The sequence below is a fragment of the Podarcis vaucheri genome, assembly GCF_965113315.1.
Source record: "Podarcis vaucheri genome assembly, chromosome: 3".
NCBI lineage: Eukaryota > Metazoa > Chordata > Lepidosauria > Squamata > Lacertidae > Podarcis > Podarcis vaucheri.
Genome location: NC_138761.1, coordinates 70,816,967 through 70,842,125, shown reverse-complemented (window position 1 = coordinate 70,842,125; position 25,159 = coordinate 70,816,967). Strand labels below are relative to the sequence as shown.

Here is a 25,159-nt window from a genome sequence, read left to right as displayed (position 1 = left end):
GTACCACTGTATATATAGATATAGATATAATTTTGTACAGTGAAAATGCATTGCAAAATCTGAAGAAGTGCATAATCCAGTTGGGTGCTGCATTCCCATACACAGGCAAGTTCAAGAGCATCAGATATGGATGGCCTGCTGTGGAAAGGAGACCTTACAAATTCCTACTTTATAACCCCCATCCCTACCTTGTCTGACAAAGAGGTAGCACTGTCCATAGAGATGAGGTAGGAAACCATTTCAGTTCACATTCAAATTTGTACTTCCCCACCAAATAGGGAAACCCAAAACAGAGCCATCCTTCAAAATTCACACTTATCCAAATTTTGTGATGCAGTTATCCAGTGTCTATAAACGTGTTAATTTATACTGCAAATTGCCCTGTGATCCTCAGAAGGGCAGCATATACATTTGATAAAATAAATAAATTGCAGACTGATGCAGAAATGTGGAGAACTGAATATAAGATGGGGGACGAGGATGAGAAACTTGAGGGAACCGAAATTGACAGATTTGCCCATCCCTGTCAGAGGCTTTAAGATGCTGACTGCACTGACCCCTTGTGGTGGGGAGGAAGATGGCAGTATAAATAATTAAAACAAGTGTAGGTGGGTCTTCTAGAAACTCATAGGGGGAGAGTGCAGAGAGGAAGGTGTTATTTTGCTCCACATGCTCTCTGTCCCCTTTCTCTGCCCCTACCCCTCATCGTAGCAGTGTATTCTGGGCTTGCAGGATGAATCATACAGCCATCTTAATCAACTGTTTCCCACTCTCCATGTCTGCATGGCAAATGGTATTACCGTATGATAGTAATAATAAATAAAATAATAGCAGGGCTCTGCAGTTCTGCTCTATATGACAAGTGGTCCATCAGTGTCCGTCAGATGGGATTAAACCTCAGCCTTCTGCCCAGTCATGGAGCTGGGGAGAAGGCGGGGTAATTTTTTTGTTTGTGCTGCACTTGGGATGTTCTCAGAGCAGATTAGACCCCTGTCCTTCAGAGGAGTGAGAAACAATGTCCAAGCAATCACAAACCTTTGGCAGTGGCTTATGACAGCCAAAATTTCTGGATTTTTATTTATAACATTGTAACAATTAGGGTCACTTTCTCTCACCTTTCTTGTGGGGTTAGGACAGGCATAGAGACACACCCTTTGTAAATTCAATAACTGACTGCCGCCCCAATCCATGTTAATAATCCTAAGTCTGAATATGTGGGATCTAGCATTTACTTACAGGGAAGGGACACACATTTTAGCAGACTCCCTTTATTCCCATATTAAAATTCCAAGTTGGAAAACCACTTAATCAACTCCAGAGTTCAAATCCAAGCCTTTTCTTAATGTTTCAAGATAAAGCAGCGTGAGAGAAGGCAGAATTGCATCAAAAGGAAAACGAACAGTCGTTTCCAAGTAGTTCTAGATGGATATTAGCCCTCTTCAGTGTGGTGTAGTGGTTAAGAGTGATAGACTCGTAATCTGGGGAACCGGGTTCGCGTCTCCGCTCCTCCGCATGCAGCTGCTGGGTGACCTTGGGCTAGTCACACTTCTTTGAAGTCTCTCATCCCCACTCACCTCACAGAGTGTTTGTTGCGGGAAAGGAAGGGAAAGGAGAATGTTAGCCACTTTGAGACTCCTTAGGGAAGTGATAAAGCGGGATATCAAATCCAAACTCTTCTTCTTCTTCAGGCATTCAGACAATATGTTGCGAGATGGGGCTCTAGAGCAAGCATGCCAGCTCCACTCCCCGTTGTCATTCTTGTCACCTCCCCAAGTTGGAGGGTGGCTGTCAGAAGTGGGCAGCCTCCTGTGCTCAAGCAGATGTGCATTTAATATTCCCCAGCTTTCTAAAACGTGAACAGAGCCTCAGTGAGTACAGGGTAATAAATGGTTGCTCTCCCATTTCTGGAGAATGATGGGAATGATGATGAGGGCTGAGCCAGCACCCTCATTCTTGCATCTGTCCCTGCATGTTTACTGAACTCTGCGTCAGACCACCTGAAGAAGGCTACTGTCTGTAAAGAACATTCAGTAACTTAACAGGCAGATTATATTTAGCTGATGTTCATCCAGGATGAGACTCAGCTTGAAGGAGAGCAGGAGCAATTTCCCAAGCAAATGAAGATAAAGGCATGCTCAAACTCTTAATTTTTATACTGTGTTCCAAGGACCAACAATAGGTATGGGGAGGAAGTGATCAGCTGGGAAACATTATGGGGTGTATCAGGATGACAATGCTTATCATGTCTCAGGGAAGTGGCTTTGTGAAATGTGAAGCTGAGAAGATAATCTCTTTTTAGTATAGTGGTACCTCGGGTTACAGACGCTTTAGGTTACAGACTCCGCTAACCCAGAAATAGTACCTTGGGTTAAGAACTTTGCTTCAGGATGAGAACAGAAATCGTGTGGCAGCAGTGGGAGGCACCATTAGCTAAAGTGGTACCTCATGTTAAGAACAGTTTCAGGAGCGGACCTCCAGAACTAATTAAGTTCTTAACCAGAGGTACCACTGTATTTCGGGGAGAAAGATGTTTGGGACATGCCTTCCTCACTCTTCTGTGATAAGTAGGGAGCTTCTGGGTAAAGATGGGTTTTTTTAAAGGGACAGAAGTGTTGAGGGTTTCGGTGTTCATCACAAGTGTTGTCAGTGGACACAGCCCAGGAAACGTTCCTTCCCTCCTATTTCCCCAAACTGTCAGAAGCTGAATTCTAAAGGTCCTGATAGCATTGATCTGCTTTTGGGTGGGCAATGAGACACCTGTCCCCCGCCCCCTGTCCCCATCTCAATGCTCATTATAGGACTATTATGCATAGAAGCTAGATATGTGCCTTCCTCCCTCCCTCCCCAGTCTGTTTCTTACACTTAATAGCTGATCTGCACAAAGGAAAAGGTCACTTGCATGGGGTTACAATGGTCAGCCAGATTGCTGTATAACAGCTTGGCTCTGTTAAGTAACCAGACATGAACACTATTAATAAGATAAAAAGCAGCCACAAGGCCTTTAGAATAGCTTTATACGCAGCATTATGCACAGACCTAATCAATACAATAGCAGCTATATTGCTTTAAATGAGCTGTTTCTTAATGGCTAGACAGAACAGCCATTCCACTATGTAAAACAATCATATCACCCTTGTTTTAATCGTATTAAATTTAGCTCTTGAAGAGGAGGACTATATTAGGCAGGACAGGCAGTGACATATGGTGGAAAGAGCTTAATATAATTTGCCGGTTCTCTTTCTCCATAATGGTTAATTGAAAAGCAAATAGACCTGACCAGAATTTTATTTTTGCATAGCTAGGGTGCGTTCCACATCTTACTGAAATTAATGGGGAAATATTCCATTATTTTTCATGGTTACAGATTGCACTTTTTTATATATATATAAAAGTATTTCTTTGCAAAAAAAATTGCATTAAAAGAGGTGAACAAATGAACAAGTATTTCTTGCTACCCCTGGAGAGAATAAATAGAAAAACAATGTTTCCATAAATGTTTGGAAATGTGTGTTGAATTATGTTAATGGACATGTTGTGTCTTACACCCTGCAGTTAAGTTACACATTAAAAAACCCCAGCAGTATTTAATGTAAAATTATATTTTGAAAAATCAACTCTAGGGTATTTGCAAGTAGTTTGGTATTGCCTCTGTATGTTAGATTTATACCCTAATATTTTGTGGTGGGGAGGTTATTAGGAAAGAATCCAAGGCTGTTATTTACTGGAGCAAACATATAAAGTAGGAGTCATCAATGCAGTGCTCCTGAGTACCAGAGTGCCCACCTCTATGGTACCCACAAACGGTCTTTGTAAATGTCAGTAAATGTTAAATATTTGATACAAATAATTCTGTAAGATGTTTATATGGAGTATCCCCTCTCTCACACACACAGCCGAAGACAAAACTTCTATGTTATACCACGAGGTTACATAAGATCATTATATTTTTCTTCTCTTCGGTTCACATGTAATAATGCAGTGTTTTTCATGCAGCGTTTATGCACTTCTCTTGTTTATATCTCTTGGGGCTCTGGGATGAGAAGCTGGACGTTTCTTTTAAATATGAAATTGCCGTACCTCTAAACTGAAAACATAATTTCCCACGTAATGTGACCGTTCCAGAAAAATGACAGTTTGCTTATTGTGCTTTATATGCTCGGTTTTGTAACTTTAAAGGCTTTTTTAAAAAAACAAGATGTACAGATGTAAGATAGTTCCTACGCCATGCCTATTAGTAGCTTCTGTTAACTTTTTCCTCATATATTAAGAAATGCGCTGTGAGGGACGCTTGAGGCTATTTTTGTTTGTTATTTTTCCACAGAGTAGCCTAAGTGTGCCTTTTTAAATCAATGCTCTTATTTTAGATGCAGAAGCTGCTTCCAGCCCAGAGCTCCTCCATTAGTAGCTCTCTTCTCCCCTGTGTTTCCGGGGACTGCTTGAGCCCTCACATCCTTGGCATATCTTGTGCCATTTTTGTTATTCATAATGGTGCTTCCATTCACTCTACGGTGGTTCCATCTATACTTTTATTCTGTCAAAAGCTGACACTGTTTCATGCAGTCTGATAGCGTAGGGCTCAAGTGTGAGGGAAGGGAGCTGGCTTTGCTCTGCTATAAATTATTTCTCCCTCCCCATAGAAATGAAAATTCCAGATTTATCTCTGAGAATTTTAACCTGAGCTTCTCTTAGATAAGCACTGGTATATGTTCTAATATGCTGAGCAAATGTATTAATACCGTTGTTATAATAATGGTATAGGTTTACCCAACTAAGTTTTATTTAGTGTAGACTCATGGAAATTAATGGAGCTAAGTTAGTTGTGCTTATTAATCTCAATGGACTTACTCCTGAGTAGGACTAACATTGGACACAACCTTATGTATTTCGGATTTTTAATGCTCAAACACATCACAAGCTTATTTCAGTTGTTTTTTTACAACCACTGCATGAAATAGGCAGTATTATTTTCCCCATCTTAAAGGCAACTGAGAGACAGTTTGCTGACAATCAATTGGTTAAAAATTGAATTGGGCAGTACCCAGCTAATAGTTCCTGGTCTTAACCACTGGGCTATTTTAACTCTTAACTTTTACTCATGGAAATCTCAAGTGTTAGGAAAAGAGTTCTGACAGAAACAGTTTTTAACTTAGCTACTAAAGGGGGGAACAGTTGCCAGCGCACACAGAGAGAGCTTATCTCCTGTGGACATCTCTAACTATGATCCTTATTCTACAGTGTTGGGTCCAACACTCTTTTTTTAGGACTGCCAAGTCGCTGCCAGATGACCTGTTATCACACAGTATCCAGTACATTTCCTCATCATTTTCCATACCACAAAAGTCCACGTTTTTAGAACCAGGTTTGTTAGGCAAGAGCAACAATCTGCTCTGCACCCACCCACTCACACACACCACTTTCTAAGGCCCAGAGTGTGAACACAGGAAGACCACTTGCTAGAGTTATAATGTTGGAGGCTTGGTTTTGAGGAAGGAAACAAGAAATATTTTTTCCTGCTTATACAGCCTTTTGTCCAATTAACTTGGTGTGCATCTATAGAATCATAGAACTGTAGAGCTGGAAGGGACTAGGAGTCATTTAGTCCAAGCCCCTGCAATGCAGAAATCACAGCTAGAGAATTCCTGACAGAGAGCCATCCAACATCAGTTTAGGAACCTCCAGTGAAGGAGAGCCCGCCACCATTTTAGATAGTCCATTCTAGTGTCGAATAGCTCTTACTGTCAGAACAGTTATTCCTACAGTTCAGTCAGAATCTCTTATCTTGAAATTTTATCTGTGGCTTATATCCAACAGCGCACTAGCAGCATTCCACTCTCACCACAGGACTTCAGTTTCCTCTCCTCCCCCACTTGTTTGCCACAATCTGCACCAGATGACCTCCCAACTCTCCAGAGCCGATTCTGAGAGTACCTGGAAGGGGTGGCTGGAAGGAACAAGAGAAGGGAAGGGACAGGAGAAGGAAAGGAATTTATGTTGTGCACACCATAGTGTGTTTCATGAGCAGAGCTGCAGGGTTGGATACAGCCGATTCTATGTGTATGTAAGTGTATGTGTAGAGAGAGAAAGAGATAAACTGAGCAGGGGGTGAATAGATTCAAGATAGCGTCTTTCATGGTAACGTTCCACTTGCTGGCTTCATTTTTTGCCTGCCAGCTTCATGGGCAGATACTTGAGGTGCAGTTCTCACAGTAGTAGTAAGTAATAGTACCAGCAACAGTAGAAATATCAGCATTTCTGGGTTATACTTGAAGTGGAGATTCACCTGCTCCATCTCCTCCTGAGTATCCACATTGTGTATTGGATAAAAAAGTACAAAAGGAAAGCCACAAATGTTTAGGTTCCATCACATATATGGACTACTTGGTTTTTCCTATAATGTACAAAACTACCTTTATTCTTGTCTACGACTATATTCTTGGACCACCTATCTCTGACTCTCCATGCTCACACAGTGCTGTTGTCCAACTTTGTGATATTAACCCTAAAATTATGCTTCTAGAACTATTCCTTTTATTTTATTTATTTATTTTATTTTTGTACACCCCTGAGTCCTCATGAAGCAGCAAGAGGAATAACAATGTGGGTGGTAGTATTTGTTTAAATAACTGACAGCCATTCTGCTACTGAAATTGTCAGAATCTTTTTAATGGCAATAATACTGATAAAGTGGTGCTGTTATTAAGAAGCAGACATTTTCTGCCAAGGTCGCTGACCCCCATTTGCAAGTGCTCATCGGCTTCAGTTGAGGCCCAGTCCTAAAAGCCTTGTTAGCACCCAGCAGATTCAATCATAACACTGTTGGGTTAAGAAGAGACTGGCAAGGTCTTGAATTTTGCCCCTGAGCCATTTGAACATATTTCTTTTAAGGTAAGTATTTCTGTCTGTTTCTTTATGTTTTAATGCTCTTATGTTTTGAAAAGCCGCCTATATTTGTAGTCATATGCACCTCAATGCTTTGTTTTAAAGTTGTTGTTCTCTCTCTCTCTCTCTCTTTTTCTTCCTCCCCCCTACCCTTACAGCTCCTAGACTGTTTTGTGATTCCAGTTGTGATATTATTATCTTGGTTCTTCCTGCTGGTTCGGTACAAGGCAGTGCACTTCATTGGCATTGTGGTCTGCATTCTGGGGATGGGCTGCATGGCAGGAGCCGATGTCCTTGTTGGACGGCAGCAAGGGGCAGGTAAGGGTATGCATACATGTTTCCATGCAGGAAATAAATGCTGTGCCTGGAATGCTGTTCTCCAGTAATCAGAGAAGTTCAGAAACAAGATTTTCTTGTAGCCTCAAAACGAGTTTGGGAAGGGGATTTTGTAAAGGGAAATCCAACACAAACTGCATCTGTTTTTATTTCAATTCATCTGCTTGTCTGATACATGTGCCCTTGCATGTGCAGGGAAAAGAATCCAAGCCAAACGGCGTATGAGACTCTTAAAATAATGTACACTGGTACCTTGGTTTACGAATGTAATCCGTTCCGAAAGTCCGTTCTTAAACCGAAACCATTCTTAAACCAAGGCGCACTTTCCCTAATGAGGCCTCCCGCCACCGGTGCCCTTCCACCATTCAGATTCTGTTCTTAGACTGAGGTAAAGTTCGCAAACTGGGACACTACTTCCAGATTCGAGGAGTTTGTAAACTGAATCGTTCTTAAACAGAACTGTTCTTAAACCATTGTAATAAGGTCCAAAAAAAGCCCTTATTTGCACTAATGCTATATAGAGGCAGGATGACCTTTTGAAAGGTCATGTGTAGCATGTGACTGCCATGTACGGCTGCTGTATACTGGTCTGCACATGTGCTAGTGATCATTTTAACTGTACAGTCTGTATACAGTGCATGTCAGGGCTTTCCTGCAACTTGTGCAAGGAGTAAGTTGTGCTTAACTAATATGGCAGGAAATCAGGAGAAATCTCTTTTTTAACAGATTGGTGTGTGTGTGAATTTGGGAAATCTTGAAGAGAAAGGTTACTGTTAAGTCTCAATGCTTAAAACACAAACAGCTCCCTCAAACCACTATTTAACATAACAAAGCAAACACTGTACTATTGTTGCGTGACTCCAGCACGTATATAAAGGTGGAGTAAAGTCCTGTGGGAAAGTGCTAGTTTTGTGTTATTTTGGGCTGCCTGCAGGAGATTGGTTTTTTATTGCTACCCCATATTTTAAAAAACACTCAAAGTTTCCCACCCACCCTTATTCCCAGTGGATAGCAGTGATCCCCCCCAAAATACCATTTTCTAAACAACATGGGATGAGGTGTAGGGGACTGCTGAAAGTGGAGGAAATTGCTCGAAGCTGAGCCAAGATTTGCCTGAGTTTGGGCAATTCCCCCTTCCCTTAGCTCCCCATCCCACATTGCTCAGAAGGCCCTCTAGAGAGATTTTTAAAAGGGCCAAGGCCAGGTGTAGGGGACAGGTGGGGTGGATATTTCCTTCTGTGAACTTCTTTCTATTCACTTTTCTTTGAATTCACGACATTGCATTGAAGATGTTGCAAAAGCTTTGCCTTTAGTGTCTCCCTGGAGGTATCTGTCCTGCATGTGCAATGAACATGCAGAGATAAATTTACCCTCAAAGGAAAGGTGCAAAAGTCTTTCCAAAAGTGTAAAGAGATTTGATGGAGAGCTTTGATAGCAGATTTTGATCTGCTTTTTCATATATATATATATATTCTCTTTGTGCTCCTAGGAGAAAATAAACTTATAGGGGACCTTCTAGTACTAGGTGGAGCCACTCTCTACGGCATCTCCAATGTTTGTGAAGAGTACATCGTACGGAACCTGAGTCGGGTGGAGTTTCTAGGCATGATTGGACTCTTTGGTTCCTTCTTCAGTGGAATTCAACTGTAAGTAAGGAAAGGCAGCTGCCTGCTACTATTGAAACAAAACCAGAAAGTCCCATGCCATCTCTTCACTTTGTTTCATTAGAAATCTCCCAATCACATGTGCTTTCATGTGTGTTGTAGAGGTTGAATGGCCCCCAAACCTCTGGTCCTCCATCCATTCAGCTGCCACTGGCCATACATTCCAAAAAAAATACCTGCTGATGAAAAAGAAATGCTTGTTGTCTGTAGCCCACCAAGGTATGGTTTGAATGTGACTTACCATAAAAGCCCAAAGCTGTTGGGCTGAGTAGAAATTGGATGAATGAACCTATGTTCCAAGATGCTCACAACAGCAGCCCTATGACATCATTTTAGCTGAGGGAGACTAGTTTTCCAAAATGTGTTTCATGGCTCGTGTGTGGGGATTTAATCCTGCATCTCACTGGTTTCAGTCTGACATTCTAATCACATCACCACACTAGTGCTCAGTGTGTGCCTTATTCTTCTGCTAGTTATGGTTTGGTGTTTTTTAAAAATGAAAATCCATCTCTGGAAGCTGTGATGGAGAGCTGAAGACTGGAGGAAGGCAGTGCTTCACCCTTCCCCATTTGGTTGTTTTTCAAAATCATCTCCCAGCTGTGTCCTCCTTGATGGAAAATATACAGGCAACCAAGAATGACATCTAGCTTGGCTAGAGTAAAGAATAATTAACTAAAGAATAATTAACTAATAAAGAATACCTAACTAATATTATAAAATGCATGCATTGTGACTTTCAAAGCCTTTCAGAGTATTAGGGACCTTACTGGTGTTTTGTTTAACATTTTGGACCACTAAACACAATATTCCTTGTTATTGACACATTTGGAGCACCAATCCTTTTATTTTCTAAGGTTGGGCAGGTTTTGCGCACAGTATGGCTCTTTATTACCACTGTTTCTCTTGAGCCTCTGCTTGGTCAGTGTTAATATTTCAGCTTAATGGATTTCAGTCATGTTCTAAATCAGCACTCTGCAAAGCCTGCACTGGCCCACAGGCAGCAATACTGTGCTTGGACAGCCCCAAAGGGCACGTCATGCTCTGCTTTCCCTGTCAAGCTGAAGAAATAATATTTTCTGCGGAAAATAAAATAGGATCCGAGTTTTGGAAAGTAAAGTGCCCAAAGGGGCAATCCCTGTAGCCTTGGAACTGATGTAGGCTGTGCGCACACTGCAACATTAAAGCGCAATTGAAGCACATTTTCCCCCTCACATAATTCTGGCCACTGTAGTTTCTCCTTCACAGAGTTACAACTTCCAGCAAACTACAGCACCCAGAATTTTTTACGGGGGGAAGTGTGCCTCAAATGTGTCTTATAGTGTGTACACAGCTCAGACATGGTGAAAAGGCAATGTGCTTTAGTCATTAGTGAACTTTGCCACTTAAGAGTCAAAAAGGAGGGGAGCATCATAGAATGCTACTTCATATTAAGAAAAACTCACTCCTCAAGGAAAGCTGGCTATTGTGTATAAGCAATTACCAGTATTTTCCTGGCATAAATACCTCCTGTTCTCAATGGCAAGGATTTCTGAGGATGCATGCACAATGACAGCTTTAAAAGTTTGACTGACAAGAGAATTTATCATTAAAATGTACAAGTCATCACTGAATTATGTTGCTAAATTAGTTGCCGTTCTGATTATTTTCACTTCCAGGAAAGATTAGAATCAAATGGAATCTGGTCTGGGCATTGTCTTGAGACAATTCTACATGGTAATAACAGATTGGGGGGAAATAGATATTTTATGCAAAAACTAGTGTGAGGAAGATGAATTTTATTGGCAAATCCAAAGGATTTCATTGCCTCCAGCTTAATCTTTTTTCTTGGTAGCTTCATCCTGAGAAGCAGGATAAAAATTATGCTGTATTTGTTGCTGATGTATTGTTAATCTAATGCTTTACAGAAAATGATGAGATTATCCTGCATATATAAATATGTATGAGACATACATCTGTTTGTCTCTTTTCTCCCAGCATCTGTAGGAAAACGATATGGATTTTTGGTGCTGAACTGAATTAACCCAGCAAGGATAGTATGAAACTTGGGTTCAATCCGTAACATTTAATGTATCTTCCACCACAGCACCATATGCATATGTTTTAATGCTAGATAGCACAGTATGAAAGGGAAAATGATGCCGTGGGGCCACCTTCTCCTTTTTACAACAGATTATCCTCTTAGCTTGGCCAGTACTTTGAAACTATTTGCTCCAGACACTTGCTACCACCAAGAAGTCTTCTTATACTAAGCTCTCCTGCTTTAAAACCTATTTAGTGCTCAGCTGTTGCTGGGTCTTCTCACACCTCTCTATACATAATGCTTCTCTTCTACTTTTGACCAATCTCACCCCTGTCTATTTTTTCAAGATGGCAACAGTTTTTTAGATCACTTATCGTCAAATGCACATACAAAAACAGAGCCACAAAATGCACATTGCAAAATATTCCCCCCACCCAAGCGCTGCACATGTGAGCTGTCTGCTTTCTTTGTTCCCAAAATAAGCCACAGGCTCAGTCCTTCACCCAGGATCTTGGGTGTCATTCTGCCTCTGTGTGATGTTAATGCTACCTTCTTCTTCTTCTTCTTCTTCTTATTATTATTATTATTATTATTATTATTATTATTAATTGAATTTATATACTGCCCTATACCCGGGGGTCTTAGGGCAATGGAGACACCCAGTTTTCAGTGCTAGCTTACTTGCATGGAAATACCCACTGTTGGTAAATTAGGCAAATTAGGCAGTAACAATGGAGATATGCATAAATAGCCTATTATATTCTAAAACATCTGATTGTCAAGCCTTCAGAAATACAATTTAGTCCTATTCATGTTGGCTAGAAAGAAGTTGCCACTGAGTTCATTAGAACTTAGTCCCAAGCAAGTCCCTCTAATAGAAGGACTTAAGAGCAACTTTACATTAGTGTTAATGAACTTATCAAAATATGGTGTACACTGAGAAATCTTGACCACATCTCAGCTTCATCAGTTTTGATGAACCCTTGCATTATACTATGTCTCTTCCATGGTATTCATTCCTGTGTGGTCAGTCAGTTCTTGCCTGTGATTTATTTGGATTTTTATTGGCTACAGAGGAGCTTAAAAGAGAATATAATGCACACAAATGCATCATTAATATTTTATTTGCTAGCTCCAAAAAATATTGGTGTGTTAGTGACTCTTATTACTGTGCCATTTACCTTTCAAACTGAGAAATGTGCAGGGATAAAGACAGAGCTGACTAAACAGACCTGACAGCATTTAACCTGTGCAGGAGTTCTCCCAAATCTATTTCTAAACCTCAGTTATTTGTCTTCATTTCGGGAGCTAATTGGAAATAATGTGATTTCCCATCATGAAATTTTACCCTTATTTTCTTCTTCTTCTTTTTCAGTGCCATAATGGAACACAAGGAGTTGTTAAAAGTTCCCTGGGATTGGCAAATAGGTAAGAGCACAACTTATCACTTTAGTGGTTGCTGTTGAAAAAAAGAACCGATGTTTTGGATGTGTGCTTGCATTGTTGAACAGGCAGCGTTTGTAACACTCTGTCCAAGACCGGAAACAAGATGCCTTGTAACATTCTCTTCACAGGGAATAGTGTTTGGAATTGAGCAAGCACTGTAGGGCTTGGAAACATTGACACTTTTCCATTTGAGCTGTGAAATGGCCAAAGGGCAATTTAATGCCCCTGGCCACCACTGAATAGCAACAGAAACTTTAGAAGAGTTTTCTCCTTTGCACTTCACCTGTTCGCTCCTGCCAGTCAGTTCAATGGAAGGGAGTGACTGAGGTGCACAAGATATTCTGAAGCCTGTTTACACTTTCATGCTGGGAAGATGAGGGCTGAGCCCTAGGCCAGTGTTTCCAGCTAGCTCAAGAGAAAGTGACTGCATTGCATAACCAGAGAGGGGGGCACTCCTTGGGTTCACCAGTCCAGTCCCATGGACTACTGACTCCCTGGACCTACAGTTTTTCCTCTAGTCCAACTATTTGTGCATGATGGCCCATTAGAGCCAGTGTGGTATAGTGCTTAAAAGGTAAAGGTAAGGGACCCCTGACCATTAGGTCCAGTCATGGCTACTCTGGGGTTGTGCCCTCACCTCGCTTTACTGGCCGAGGGAGCTGGCGTACAGCTTCTGGGTCATGTGGCCAGCATGACGAACCAGAGCAGCTCACGGAAATGCCGTTTACCTTTCTGCCGAAGCGGTACCTATTTATCTACTTGCACTTTGACGTGCTTTCGAACTGCTAGGTTGGCAGGAGCAGGGACCGAGCAACGGGAGCTCACCCTGTCATGGGGATTCAAACCGCCGACCTTCTGATCGGCAAGTCCTAGGCTCTGTGGTTTAACCCACAGCACCACCCGTGTCCCTTGGTATAGTGCTTAGTGTGTCATAATAGGAACTGGAAGACTACTAAGCCATGAACCTCACTGGGGGACCTTGGGCCAGTCACTGTCTCTCAGCCTAACCTATCTCACAGGGCTATTGCGAGGATAAAATAAAAGGAAAGAAAAAGTGGGGTATAAGTGTAATGCAAAATAAAAATCCGATAAAGTATAAGCATCACAATTCCATTAAAAGATTAAAAGATGGAGTGTTCCAAAAGCTAACATGAAAAGGCAGCATTTCACAGCCACCGCCAATGAGAGGAAGGAAAACAAAGCCAGCATTAGATAGCAGAGTTGCTCAAAATCTTACTTCTGTCGTAAACCTATAATTGCTTCAAAGAAAACAAGACGGTGCATGGGCAGTGTCTCCACTATTGAAGGGGCCACACACTATGAAATTTGTGCTGGATTTCATTTTTGCACTTAACTGAATGAGAGGAACTAATTTATGGGGAAAGGCACTGCACTGCTAAGAGAACAATTTTCCACGTAGGAATCAACATTCAGGTGCAATGCTTCCAATAAAGATGGGATTTCCTATTTCTAATGACAGAATGATCTAAGAGGAAGATATGGATGCTGGCTAGCATCAAATGGCAAGTTGAGTACCAATGTGCTCCTATAACAAAGAGCAGAATAATGTGCTGATAATGCATCAGCAACTCCCTGTTCAACCTACTTACAAAATGAACATCAAAAGCAGCAGGTTAAAAAGCAGTCAGAGTCAACTAGTGACAGAGGGAATCCCTGAGCAGTGGCGTTATAATAAGCTACATGGTAAACCGTTGCTCCCCTTGGGCTTTCTCTCATCATTTCCTCTAATTATTGCAAAACCTTAATAGAGAGAGGCACATCTGCCATGAAGCTCTGCCACAAGAAGTCTTAGTAGTTTTGACAGTGTGGCTCAGAAACTAAGCAACAAATCAATATAAAGGATGGTTGCGCTCTTTCTTCAAGCAGTGGAGTGTTTTAAGAGCCTTCTGGGGCTCGTTTCCCTTTTAGTGAGAAGGAGAAGAAAGGGTGTTTTGTGGTGTGAATTTACAAATTTATTGGCTAAGTTGACAGCAGCAGCAGCAGTCGAGGTATCTCAGCCAGAAACCATGTGGCTCCAGTAATCCCCCCCAAATTGTTTTCTCATCAAAAGCAGCTTCTCTCAGGATCCCCTTTTTCTTTTGCAAAAGCATATGCCTCACCAAAACAGGCGTTGGGACAGGTTTGTTCATACTACTATCCCGTGGCAGCGATGGGGAAACTCTGACCTGGAGACCAAATGGGATCTATCACCTCTCTCCTGGTTTCTCTGCCTGGCCACAGCCCTAACCAATCCTGCTTTGCATTTCTCTGGAGTGCTTTTTGCCTTGAACTCTGAGAATGCTTCTTGCTTTATGGGATGGAAGACAAAGAGCAATGTACAAGGCAAGTCTGTGTGGAAACTAATCTATGGTGAACAGTAAACTTTGCAATAGTTGCTCTGCCCCCACCTACCATTGGCATGTGGGACCTGGAAGGTTGTCCAGAAGAAAATGCAGCCCTTGAGCTCTAAAGGGTCCCCACCCCTGTTTTACAACTAGAAAAGGAGACAAAGAAGCCTCAGGGATGCCCTCTAGATTGTTGGCCATGCTATCTAGGTCTGATGGGAGTTTGAGTGCAACCACATCTGGAAGGCACCATGTTGTCCATGTTGAGATAGATTTCCTATTGAAACAACAAGCAATGATTTTGCAGCAAATATTGCTAATTATACAGACATCATTCGCATTGTTGGCTGGCTGTAAAGTGTGCAACCATAGCAGCTATACTTGCTCAGTTGCCTGTTCAAGAATACCCAAATTGTGAAGGACAATGACAGACGGTTCTGGAATCTGATACAGAACTGTACAGTGGTACCTCGGGTTACATACACTTCAGGTTACATACGCTTCAGGTTACAGACTCCACTAACCCAGAAATAGTACCTTGGGTTAAGAACTTTGCTTCAGGATAAGAACAGAAATCGTGCTCCGGCGGCCCGGCGGCAGCAGAAGGCCCCATTAGCTAACGTGGTGCTTCAGGTTAAGAACAGTTTCAGGTTAAGAACGGACCTCCAGAACGAATTAAGTACTTAACCCGAGGTACCACTGTACTTTGGTTATTGCAGTAACTGGAAGGTTTTAATTAAGACTGTGTCAACAGTTACGTTCTCTTAGATTTTAAATTCAGCACATTTATTTCATAGCCAAGGACACAGATCTGAATGCAAGAAACCACCTTGCTGAGTTAGACCCTTGGTCTCTTCCCTTCAAACACCTGTAAGAAGCTCTCAGGCAGATGTCTTTCCCAACCATGCTACCTGAGGATAATTTTAAATGAAGACTGTTTCTTCATGAATCACATGCAGTCTGCCACAGTTATGAACCTTCCATCGAATTGGAGGATGTAGCCTTGCTGCCCTTGAAACAGTAATAGCTGTGGACCTCTGTCCCTAACACAGTTAAATGGTTTCCACTGTTAATGGAAGGAATCAAGCCATATTCATTTTAGAACTTCACAGGTTGATAGGGCTATCTCTCGCCTCTCGTCTCACATTGCATCATTATCCTAAAGGAAGTCTTGAGCCTCTTCTAAGTAGTGTGGGGTTCTTAACTTTCCTCTTGGCAGAAATGTGCCTTTTAGAAAAGTTGTGAAGGACAATGCTAACTGTTGTTGTTTTTCTTTCCCTCCCCCACCCACTCCACTTTTTCTGGTTCTTTGTCCTCTCAGGATTACTCTATGTTGGCTTTAGTGCTTGTATGTTTGGCCTCTACAGCTTCATGCCTGTGGTCATTAAGAAGACTAGCGCTACAGCAGTCAACCTCTCCCTGCTTACAGCAGACTTGTACAGCCTTTTCTGTGGATTCTTTCTCTTCTACTACAAGGTAAATGGAGCAGACTTTGCATTTGAATAATTGATTGCTCTCTTGCAGGCAAATTGATGATGCAGAAAAATCAGTACAGCAAAAACAATGGCAATATCTCCAGACTTCTTTCACTCCAGAATTTATATACTTCATGTCTTGTTGGAAAGGAGTAGCCCATCACACACAAAATTTCTTCTGTAACTGCTGCATCCTATTTGGAGGTGTGACACTATCCTTCCTGACTGTCTGTGTTCAGTTGTGACCAACGGATGACAGATATCTATGCAGTTACTTGCTGGAGGTGGGGGCAAACTTTCCCTGACCTTGGGGGGGGCAAAGCTGAGTAACTAGAATATGAATTAGACCTATGCCAAATATTCTCCTGTTTCAATTTTCAGGTCAAAAATAGCAATTTCAGTGGGGCTGAAATATTTCTGGAAAAGCACAGTACAAATATACATTTCTCTCTCCTTCCTTCCTTCCTTCCTTCCTTCCTTCCTTCCTTCCTTCCTGTGTTTAGTTCCATTTTTCTTCTGGTTGATGCTGTATCAGTCCCATTTTTTCCTTCACCTGAAGCACCTTTCTCTTTCCTGGATTTGTGACATGGGTTATTTTGGCTAATCAGGGATCACATAGTATATAGTGAATCAGATTGTGTTATATGGAACACTGTATAGCTAGTCAGATTTGATTACATGATGGTGTCACTGAGGATAAATGAAACTGATTGAGAGTGAGAGCAATAAATGTCAGTATAAATGAGCAGGCAGACATTTTCTCAGGAGTGCTCCTCTCCCCACAAAAAAGTCACCAGAAAATTATACAGCTCTTTGGAGCCTTCAACCCAGACAAACAGACAAACAAAAATGTACCCCAAAAATGTGAACAAAAAAGTGAGTAATTTTGGCTTATCCCTAATAAAACTAAAAATAAAGACCTTTGAGTTTATGCAACTCTGAATTGGAGGTAATGAGACTTTTCACTTATTCATTTATTTTAAAATTTAATCCTCCACCTATGCAATTTGAAAACTAAAGCAACTAACATCAGTAAAAACTGTATATAAGTTCCAATGAAGCTAGGTATCCAAAACATTCAAAATCTGAAACTAGATAACATGCTCCCAGTATTTATTATGTGTGGCTGAAATTTAAAAACTTTTCTTTTGCTGTTACAAAAATCCAAATTTGACCAGCTGAAGGTAGCAAGAAATTGAGATCGACAGTTCATTATTTGCATAATAAGCAGTATCAGGATGTGCACACCTGCTTACAATCGTCCAGTGTAGACATGATGCTTAACCATAGTTAGTACTATCCATGGTTTGTTACTTTAACCCTGGTTAAGGTCCTAAATGTACAATGTGACCATGGTGTATGGGGAACTGTGCCTTTCCCTCTTGAAGCCTTATGTAGGGCAAGACTAATAATAAGACCTGCTTGTTACCTTGCAAGCAGAGTGTCTAGAAAAGCAGGTGAACTGCCTTCCGTGTTTGCTCTGTGCAGATATAAATCTTAATAATGTTGAACATAAAGCATGGCTTTCAAACTAAGTTCTCAAAGTCTGGTTTTCAGGTAAACATAGTTCAGAAATAATGCTTTAATGACCAAAGAAACCATAGTTATGCAAATACAACTGCATACATAGGTCACTACTTCAGTACTCCAGTTGTTGTATTACTGGTACAACTTCCAGACTAAAACTCTTACTTTGTGCAAAACTAACTTGACATTTACAAGTTATAAATAACTCATGTACTGAATAATGTCAGCTCATCTGTTTTGACCTCAGCTTCCTGTTGATCAGAATTTATAATTCTGGCTTTCGGACTATAAATGCAGCCCTGTAATTTTTGTTTGGGTTTTCCTTGTCATTTATAAGAGGAAGGCAAGCTTTTAAGCTCCCCCCAACCATGAAGCATAACACATTAGCCGTAAATGACCTATATTAATTATCCTGCTAAGGTCGGTATACTCTGCATGTTTTCCACCTGTTCTGTTTTTAGCCCAGCTGCAACCCTTCTTAGCTGCACTAATCCCTTTTGTTTTATAGCATATTGACCAATGGGCAACAGCCTCTCTTCAGTGGAAAGTAAATGACTTTATGCTGAATTAGAATCATCTGAGCATTTTAGTACTTCTTGCAGAACATATTTTTTACAAGGCTTTCAAGTAACTGTTGTGATTTCCCCCTCCCCCTGTGCTGCTACTTTTATCATCTGAAAGCTTTATTGCACCTACAGCAGTAAATCTCTGGAAATCAAAGGGAATGTAGGAAACTAGCTTTACTGAGCTTTAGAGCTTTGGAAACTAAATGGAGGGAAGAGGAGGGAGAGGGAACATCCAGATGTGTTTTGTTAGGATTTCACTTCCCTGTATCAGTAGGTTGTGTTGTCTTGATGACATTTGGAACTGAGGTGCTTTTTGTTTTACATTTTTTATGTTCCCCTCACATGCCAGAGCCATAGTAGGCTATATTGGTACAGACATGATGGGCTCCAGTTAAATCAGCAATATGGCTTTATGACTGGCAATCAGCTCCAATGGGCTGCTTAATATGTAGGGAGTTTATTTCATTTTTATTATTAAAGTATAATGACTTGTGGTTAGCTGTTCCAAACAGGCCAGGGGTAGCCAGTGTCATGCTCTCCATATGTTGTTGCTCTTCAGTTCCCATCAGCCCCAGCCAGCATAGTCAAGAGTCGGAGATGGTAGGAGTTTAATCCAACAAATGAAACCGAGAGGCGCCATGCGTGCTACCCATGACATAGACTTTTTTTTAAAAAAAAAGATGCTCAGAATTCATTGAGTGCAATGAACTTCCATGTAGTGGAGGTTTAAATCCGTACTAATTGATCTCAAAAGTTCAGTTAAAATGACCAAAGGCAGATCATCTTGCCCCACAGCAAATGTATACATTTGCTCTAGAAGCTTACGGGTGGTTTTTGCTAGGACTACCATTGGAAAGGCCTGTACCAGTGATGGATTCCCACTTCATCAGCAGTAATTAGGTGTTTTTGATTCCCAGTGCAAAGTCCAACAGTACCGTAATTCTCAGGATCCCTTGAGCAAAACCTGAGAAGTTGACAGGGCAGACTGTTCAGAGTAACTACTTCTGTCCTTTGGGACACAAATAGGGAAGGTGCTCTTTTCAAATGCAGGCACCTTCATTTTTCTTTTCCTTAAGTCAAGAGAGTGTGAGGTAGCCACTGCTTCCTCCTTGACATGAGGCTAAACCATGGGGAGCTACTAAAATGTCATTCCCACTGAAGCAGCAGCAGCACACATAGAAATGAAGAACTTGGTTGCTGAAATTAGACTACAGCTGTTTGAAAAGGCCAGCGTGGACATAGTTTCCATTCTCTCTCATGGCCTTTCACATTTTAGCCTTTAAGTCACTCATTATTCCTAATGGACTAAATACTGGCATGTCCTGTTTTCAGTGATCCCCTGTTGTTTTCCTTCTTCGGATGGTTGTGTCTCATTACTGTAATGCATGGAATCCTTCAGTTCAGGCAGGTTCTTTTATTCACATTTCTGCGGGGCTTTGCAGTTTGGTTGTTTACCTCTCCCCACAGAGCAAGGGAGGAGCTTCTGGGAGCCAGAGAGAAAGTGAGAATAGAGGTGGGAATGGAAAGAACATACAAGCAAGCCCAGTGCCTCAACATAAACTGGGGCAAATTAAGGATATATATTTATGTCAGTGTTTCACATTCAAACTAAAGAGCTTTGAGAATGGCTTTAGCTCTGTGGTAGAGCATCTGCTTTGAATACAGAAGGCTCCAGGTTCAATCCTCAGCATCTTCAAGTAGGGCTGGGGATGTTCCCCCATCCAAAAACCCCAGAGAGCAGCTGCCATTCAGTGTAGACAATACTGAGCTATATGGACCCAGTGATCTATCTCAGCTTCCTATATTCCTATGTTCCACTGCCCCTTCTGCAGCATACATTAACTTTTAACCTTTCCACTGCACCTCTTGCTTATCTGCTAGCAGTGTTAATGTGAGGTCTTGATCAAGTTAGTTGCCATTTTTTCTCAGTATTAATGTTAATTTAGGCTCCTTAGATTCTTTTTTTTTATTTGCAACCCAAATGCTGAATTTTAGCTTTTCTAAGAAAATTACATTCCCACTAGGTTCTATAAGCAGTTTACATCTCATTCTCTGGTAGCAGAGCCATACATACTGAGTGTGTTCTGCACCAGCAGCTTCAGTCACACTGTATTATGTCATTAAACCAGCAAGCCAACTACAATAAATTCTATTCTGCACTGGCAAGATCACTCATTCTGTTTAATCTTAGATGCAGCCATTAGTTGGACTACAACATTATAGTAATTTGCACAATTTGAATGGAATATGTGGAGCTGGAAAAAGCTAGAGTTTATGATTTGAGGAAAGGAGATGAAATAGCTGGGAAAATAACAGGAATGCACAAGCAGGTGAAATATAAACACCCCAAAATATTACAGCACCATGAAGGTTTCAGATGCTGCTCGGGGAGGGAATGAGATGTTACAAAGTTCATGTGAGTATGGATGGAAACAGCAGCCCTGTGTCTAATTTCTCTGCCCTCCCACCACCATAATATTTTGATCTATGGTCCCCATAAAGTGATGCCATCACACTGTGTTTTACTCACACATAATGGGTAAGAGGAGCTTGCAGTATGACACGGGAGAGAGAAGAGGGGGTGCAAAAGATGGCTGGTTTTGGCAGCAGCCCCATGCCATTCATCATGTGTAGACATCGTGTATCTACGCACATTTATACATTAAAATGAGGAAATCCCTAGCAAGTGTAAACACATCAGACTTTCTCTCCTTAAGAAGGTACCATAGAACAAAATCATGTGTTGATACCCAAAGCACGTGGCATTCGCTTTTTCATTTTATTCATTTAGAAAATTGCTTTATATACGCATTCACACACAAAAAATGGATTGGTTTACAATAATATATACAAATAATACAAAAACCATATAACATTTTTGAAATCAAATAACTATTGTGGAAAGATGTGTTCTTAATTGCCTGCACAAGCTTGGTGGAATAGAAGTTTTCAGCTGGCTTTAGCAATAGAAACAGAAGGCATCAGCTGAATCTCTATTGATGACGCTAAAGTCTCCGTTTCTTGTTTTGATCAAATAAGCCTTGCGAACTCAGGGAATGACCAATCATGCTCCTGAATATGATCTCAGTGATCAAGCTGGGATAAAGGGGCTCAGGAGATCCCTAAGGTACCCTGGATCTAAGTTGTTTAGGACTTTGTAGGCTGTAGTATTTGTGAAGTGTATTGCCTCTCACACTTTGATGAAAATCCTAGGAAACAATCTAGAAGCTACCAGGTTGCAGAAGGCTGGTCTCTACTTGTGGCCACCAAGTCACTCCCATAGATGCTGCTGGATGTTTTCTAGCTAAATTGACTAAGGGCAAACTACTGTCAAGCATGGGGAGCCAAGTATTTACTATAGTGAACAATGAAGGGGCACTATCCCATACTTTGCATTTAACTTGTGCCACGTTTGCCACCTCTCCTTTAACTTGCAGTAACCACATGGTTCCCTTGGATGTCTGTACCTATTTGTTCTGCAGGCATCCTGACAATGTGCCTTTTATTCACTCCTGGGCTCTGCTTATTCCCCTCATTTGTCCTGATCACAGGTTGGATCCAAACTACGTTTGTCACACTTTGGTCCCATTGATTTCAATGGGATTAAAGTGTGGCTAACTTAGTATGAATCCATCTCTTTCTGTGACTTAAACTGTGAAAAGATCTGGGATATATACAGATGCTGCTATTTGATTATTTTGTTGGCCATTCGGTCCTTACAATTTTGATAATGTTTTCAAAGTGATGTCTCATTTACTGCTCAGCATGACTGTGAAATTGTGCTGTGTATGCTCTTGTTCAGCTACAAATGCAAACTAGGCCTTTGAAATGTGTTCAGTCAATTAGAGACCGATTCAGAATGCAGGAAGGGAATCCAATCAAACTTCTAAGCATCATGTCTTAAAGAAAATGGTTTGCAAGCCAGGGGAATTAGATGCACTCTTCAGATGATTTTCCTCTTTCCTTTATGAAACAGAGGTGGCAGCTAAGGCTATAACAGGATGTCCTTTTGATCGCTGTGTAGGAACCAAGAGTAGACCTATACCATCATGGTACTGAGTTTGATCCAGTTTATGCCTGAATTCTAAATTTAATTATTTAGAAGTAACTATTTGATCCTTGTGGGTCTCTCTACCTGTTGCACTTCTCTTGGTGCCATTGCTTAATTCTTCTCTGATATCACAATGTGCATATTAGATTCCTTGCAAGAAGTGGTGTCATTGGCTCAGCTGCTCTGATTTCAAGCATTGACCCAAGTTGCTGTGTGCTTAGGGGGAATGGGGAAACCTCAGAACAAGAGTGACTAACCTGTGGTTGTCCAGATGCTCTTGGACTCAAGCTCTCATCAGCCCCAGGGAACATGGCCAGTGCTCAGGGATGGTGAGAACTGTCATCCAACAGCATCCATAGGGCCGCATGCTAGTCACCCCTGTCTTAATGCAAAAGTCCATGTGAAGCTAAGGTTCAGAATTATATATATCAGCACAAGAACATGGTACAGCGTCTCCTGTGTAGCTTTTTCTGGTAAATTGGATTGTTTGTCTCTATCTGTCTACCTTTTACTTTTCCAGCCAAGCATATGATTGATGAGAATGAATTAATGGCAACAGTCACATTCTGCCCTTTGACACTGCAATGTGGTATATCAGACCTTAGAGATTTATAATTGCATATACAATGGACTTTACTTTTGAAAATCAATAGGCAATTGGGTTTTTGTGTGTGTGTGTTTTGCTCTCATTGTTACATGGGGGGTGGGGTGGGGATGAGTTCACCAACAAAAGAAAGATGCTACAGAGAACAAAACCAGATTTGTAACAAAAATATTTTACAACCCATGCATGTGCAGTATATTTCGTCTGCCTTTTAATGTGCATTTGTTGATGTACACCTCTGTTCGGCGGTCTTGTATGTTTAGACCACTGTCATCTCTGACACAAATTATTTAGTTTTTTTATGCAAATGGATCTTCCATGAAACCTTGAAAGCACTCTGCCCTGCAAAGGGATAAGGAATACAGGGAGCTGCCTTAGATCAGATCAGATAATTAGTTCATCTAGTTCAGTATTGTTGGCTCTGTCTGGCAGTGACTCTCCAGGATCTTGGGAAGAGACCTTTCCCATTACCTGCTTGCTGACTCCTTTAACACTTTTAACCAATGGTCATCCAGATGTTGTTGATCTCATCAGCCCCAGCCAAGTTGGTCAATGGCCAGTGATGATGGGAGCTATAATTCAGCAACATGTTGTGTGCCAAAGGTTCCCCACACCTGAATTAAGCCATGATCTTTAACCCACACAATCCAAATAAATTCAGCTGAAACCTGTGAAGAAGAAGAGGAGGAGGAGGAGGAGGAGTTTGGATTTGATATCCCGCTTTATCACTACCCGAAGGAGTCTAAAAGCGGCTAACATTCTCCTTTCCCTTCCTCCCCCACAACAAACACTCTGTGAGGTGAGTGGGGATGAGAGACTTCAGAGAAGTGTGACTAGCCCAAGGTCACCCAGCAGCTGCATGTGGAGGAGCAGGGAATTGAACCCAGTTCACCAGATTACAAGTCTATTGCTCTTAACCACTACACCAAACTGGCTCTCAAAGTGAGAGCTTTCTTACCTCTTACAGAATTCCTCTGTGATCTTCCCTAGTTTTGTGTAAGACATTCCACATTAGTTCTGTGGTAAAATCTGTTGCTCTAATGCTGCCAGCTATTATCCACCTTTCAGATATGTTAGCATGAATTTTATAGGATACGAATGTTTCAAAGCAGATGAGATGCCTTGCTCAGGCTCTGCTTCTCAGAATATTTTGCTTCTCAACTGGTAGAGAAGGCAGCAGGAGTGACTGGCTAGGTCTGTAAATCTGTGGTTTTTAAATAAATAAATATACAGTAGTAAAGACACAACAAGAAAGAGGAAAAGTATATTTCTGTGTAAAACCCATGATCTGCTACTTGAAAGAAATTGCAGTCCCTATTTAAGCATGTCTTGAAAACATATTGAACAATGCAAATAACTTCACATTTCTTTTTTTAAAAATCTGCCTTCTGTCTGTAAGGTACAACACATCTTATCTCATTGTCTGTTGCTATTACACAAAATATTCCATTGCCTCCAGTTGACCACATTGATACCACTGGCCAGAGGCAGGGAACACTCATAGACCGGCTTGGCATGACACTATCAGTTACCAAGACCAGGAGGGCTCCCAGATCAGGACTGCTTTCCTCCTTCCTGGTCCTCTTTACTGCTATGTTGTGCTAAACTAAGCCAAAGTTTGGCTTAGTGTGTGTGACACCTGAAACAGGTCTTGTTGTTAAGCTCCCTAATCTGAGCTGTAGCCAAGGTTTGTGCATCTATAAGCCATAGTTTAGCTTCCTGTGTCATGCAGACCAGACCAGTGAAATGCTGTCAGGATATGAGATGAGTTACATAAGGAGACACAGGAGCTGCTTTCAAAGGCAAACATTTTCTTTTTGGGGCAACATCATTTTTTTAACCCAAAGCCTCTGATGAAGAACAGATCTGCAACAAAAACTGTGCACTTGCTCAAAACATCTCTCATTCATTGGGGCTACTTTGGTCCAGTGACTGTAGAATATTTTGGTACAAAACAACGTCTAAGCATAGCAGACCCTCAGAGAAACCTCAGCACTGCAGGCTTGCCAGGTGACTTACGCGATAACTCATACTGAAGTTAATGAGCTTGCAGCTGCAAATAACTTGCTTCTCTCTGTATGGGAATGAGATACTTTTGTATGAGGGAGATAAAAAATATTTTTTTTCTGGCAAGTCATACTAGATGCAGACATTGTAAAGCTCAGTGACAAAGAAATAAACAACAGATCCAGGCTCCATCATTTATGGTGGCTTTGCTTTTGAGCGCCATTAGCTTCAAATACAGC

The 25,159-nt window shown here is 41.3% G+C and overlaps 1 protein-coding gene across 1 annotated transcript in view; it reads left to right on the top strand.

Moving 5' to 3' along the window:
• The window catches only part of SLC35F1 (solute carrier family 35 member F1), a 209,418-nt gene that overhangs the window by 175,383 nt on the left and 8,876 nt on the right, over positions 1-25,159 (top strand). The window contains exons 4-7 of the mRNA XM_082216156.1: positions 7,038-7,197; positions 8,705-8,861; positions 12,275-12,327; positions 16,012-16,166. Coding sequence (XP_082072282.1) covers positions 7,038-7,197; positions 8,705-8,861; positions 12,275-12,327; positions 16,012-16,166 — 525 coding nt within the window. The remainder of the gene's footprint in view (positions 1-7,037; positions 7,198-8,704; positions 8,862-12,274; positions 12,328-16,011; positions 16,167-25,159) is intronic.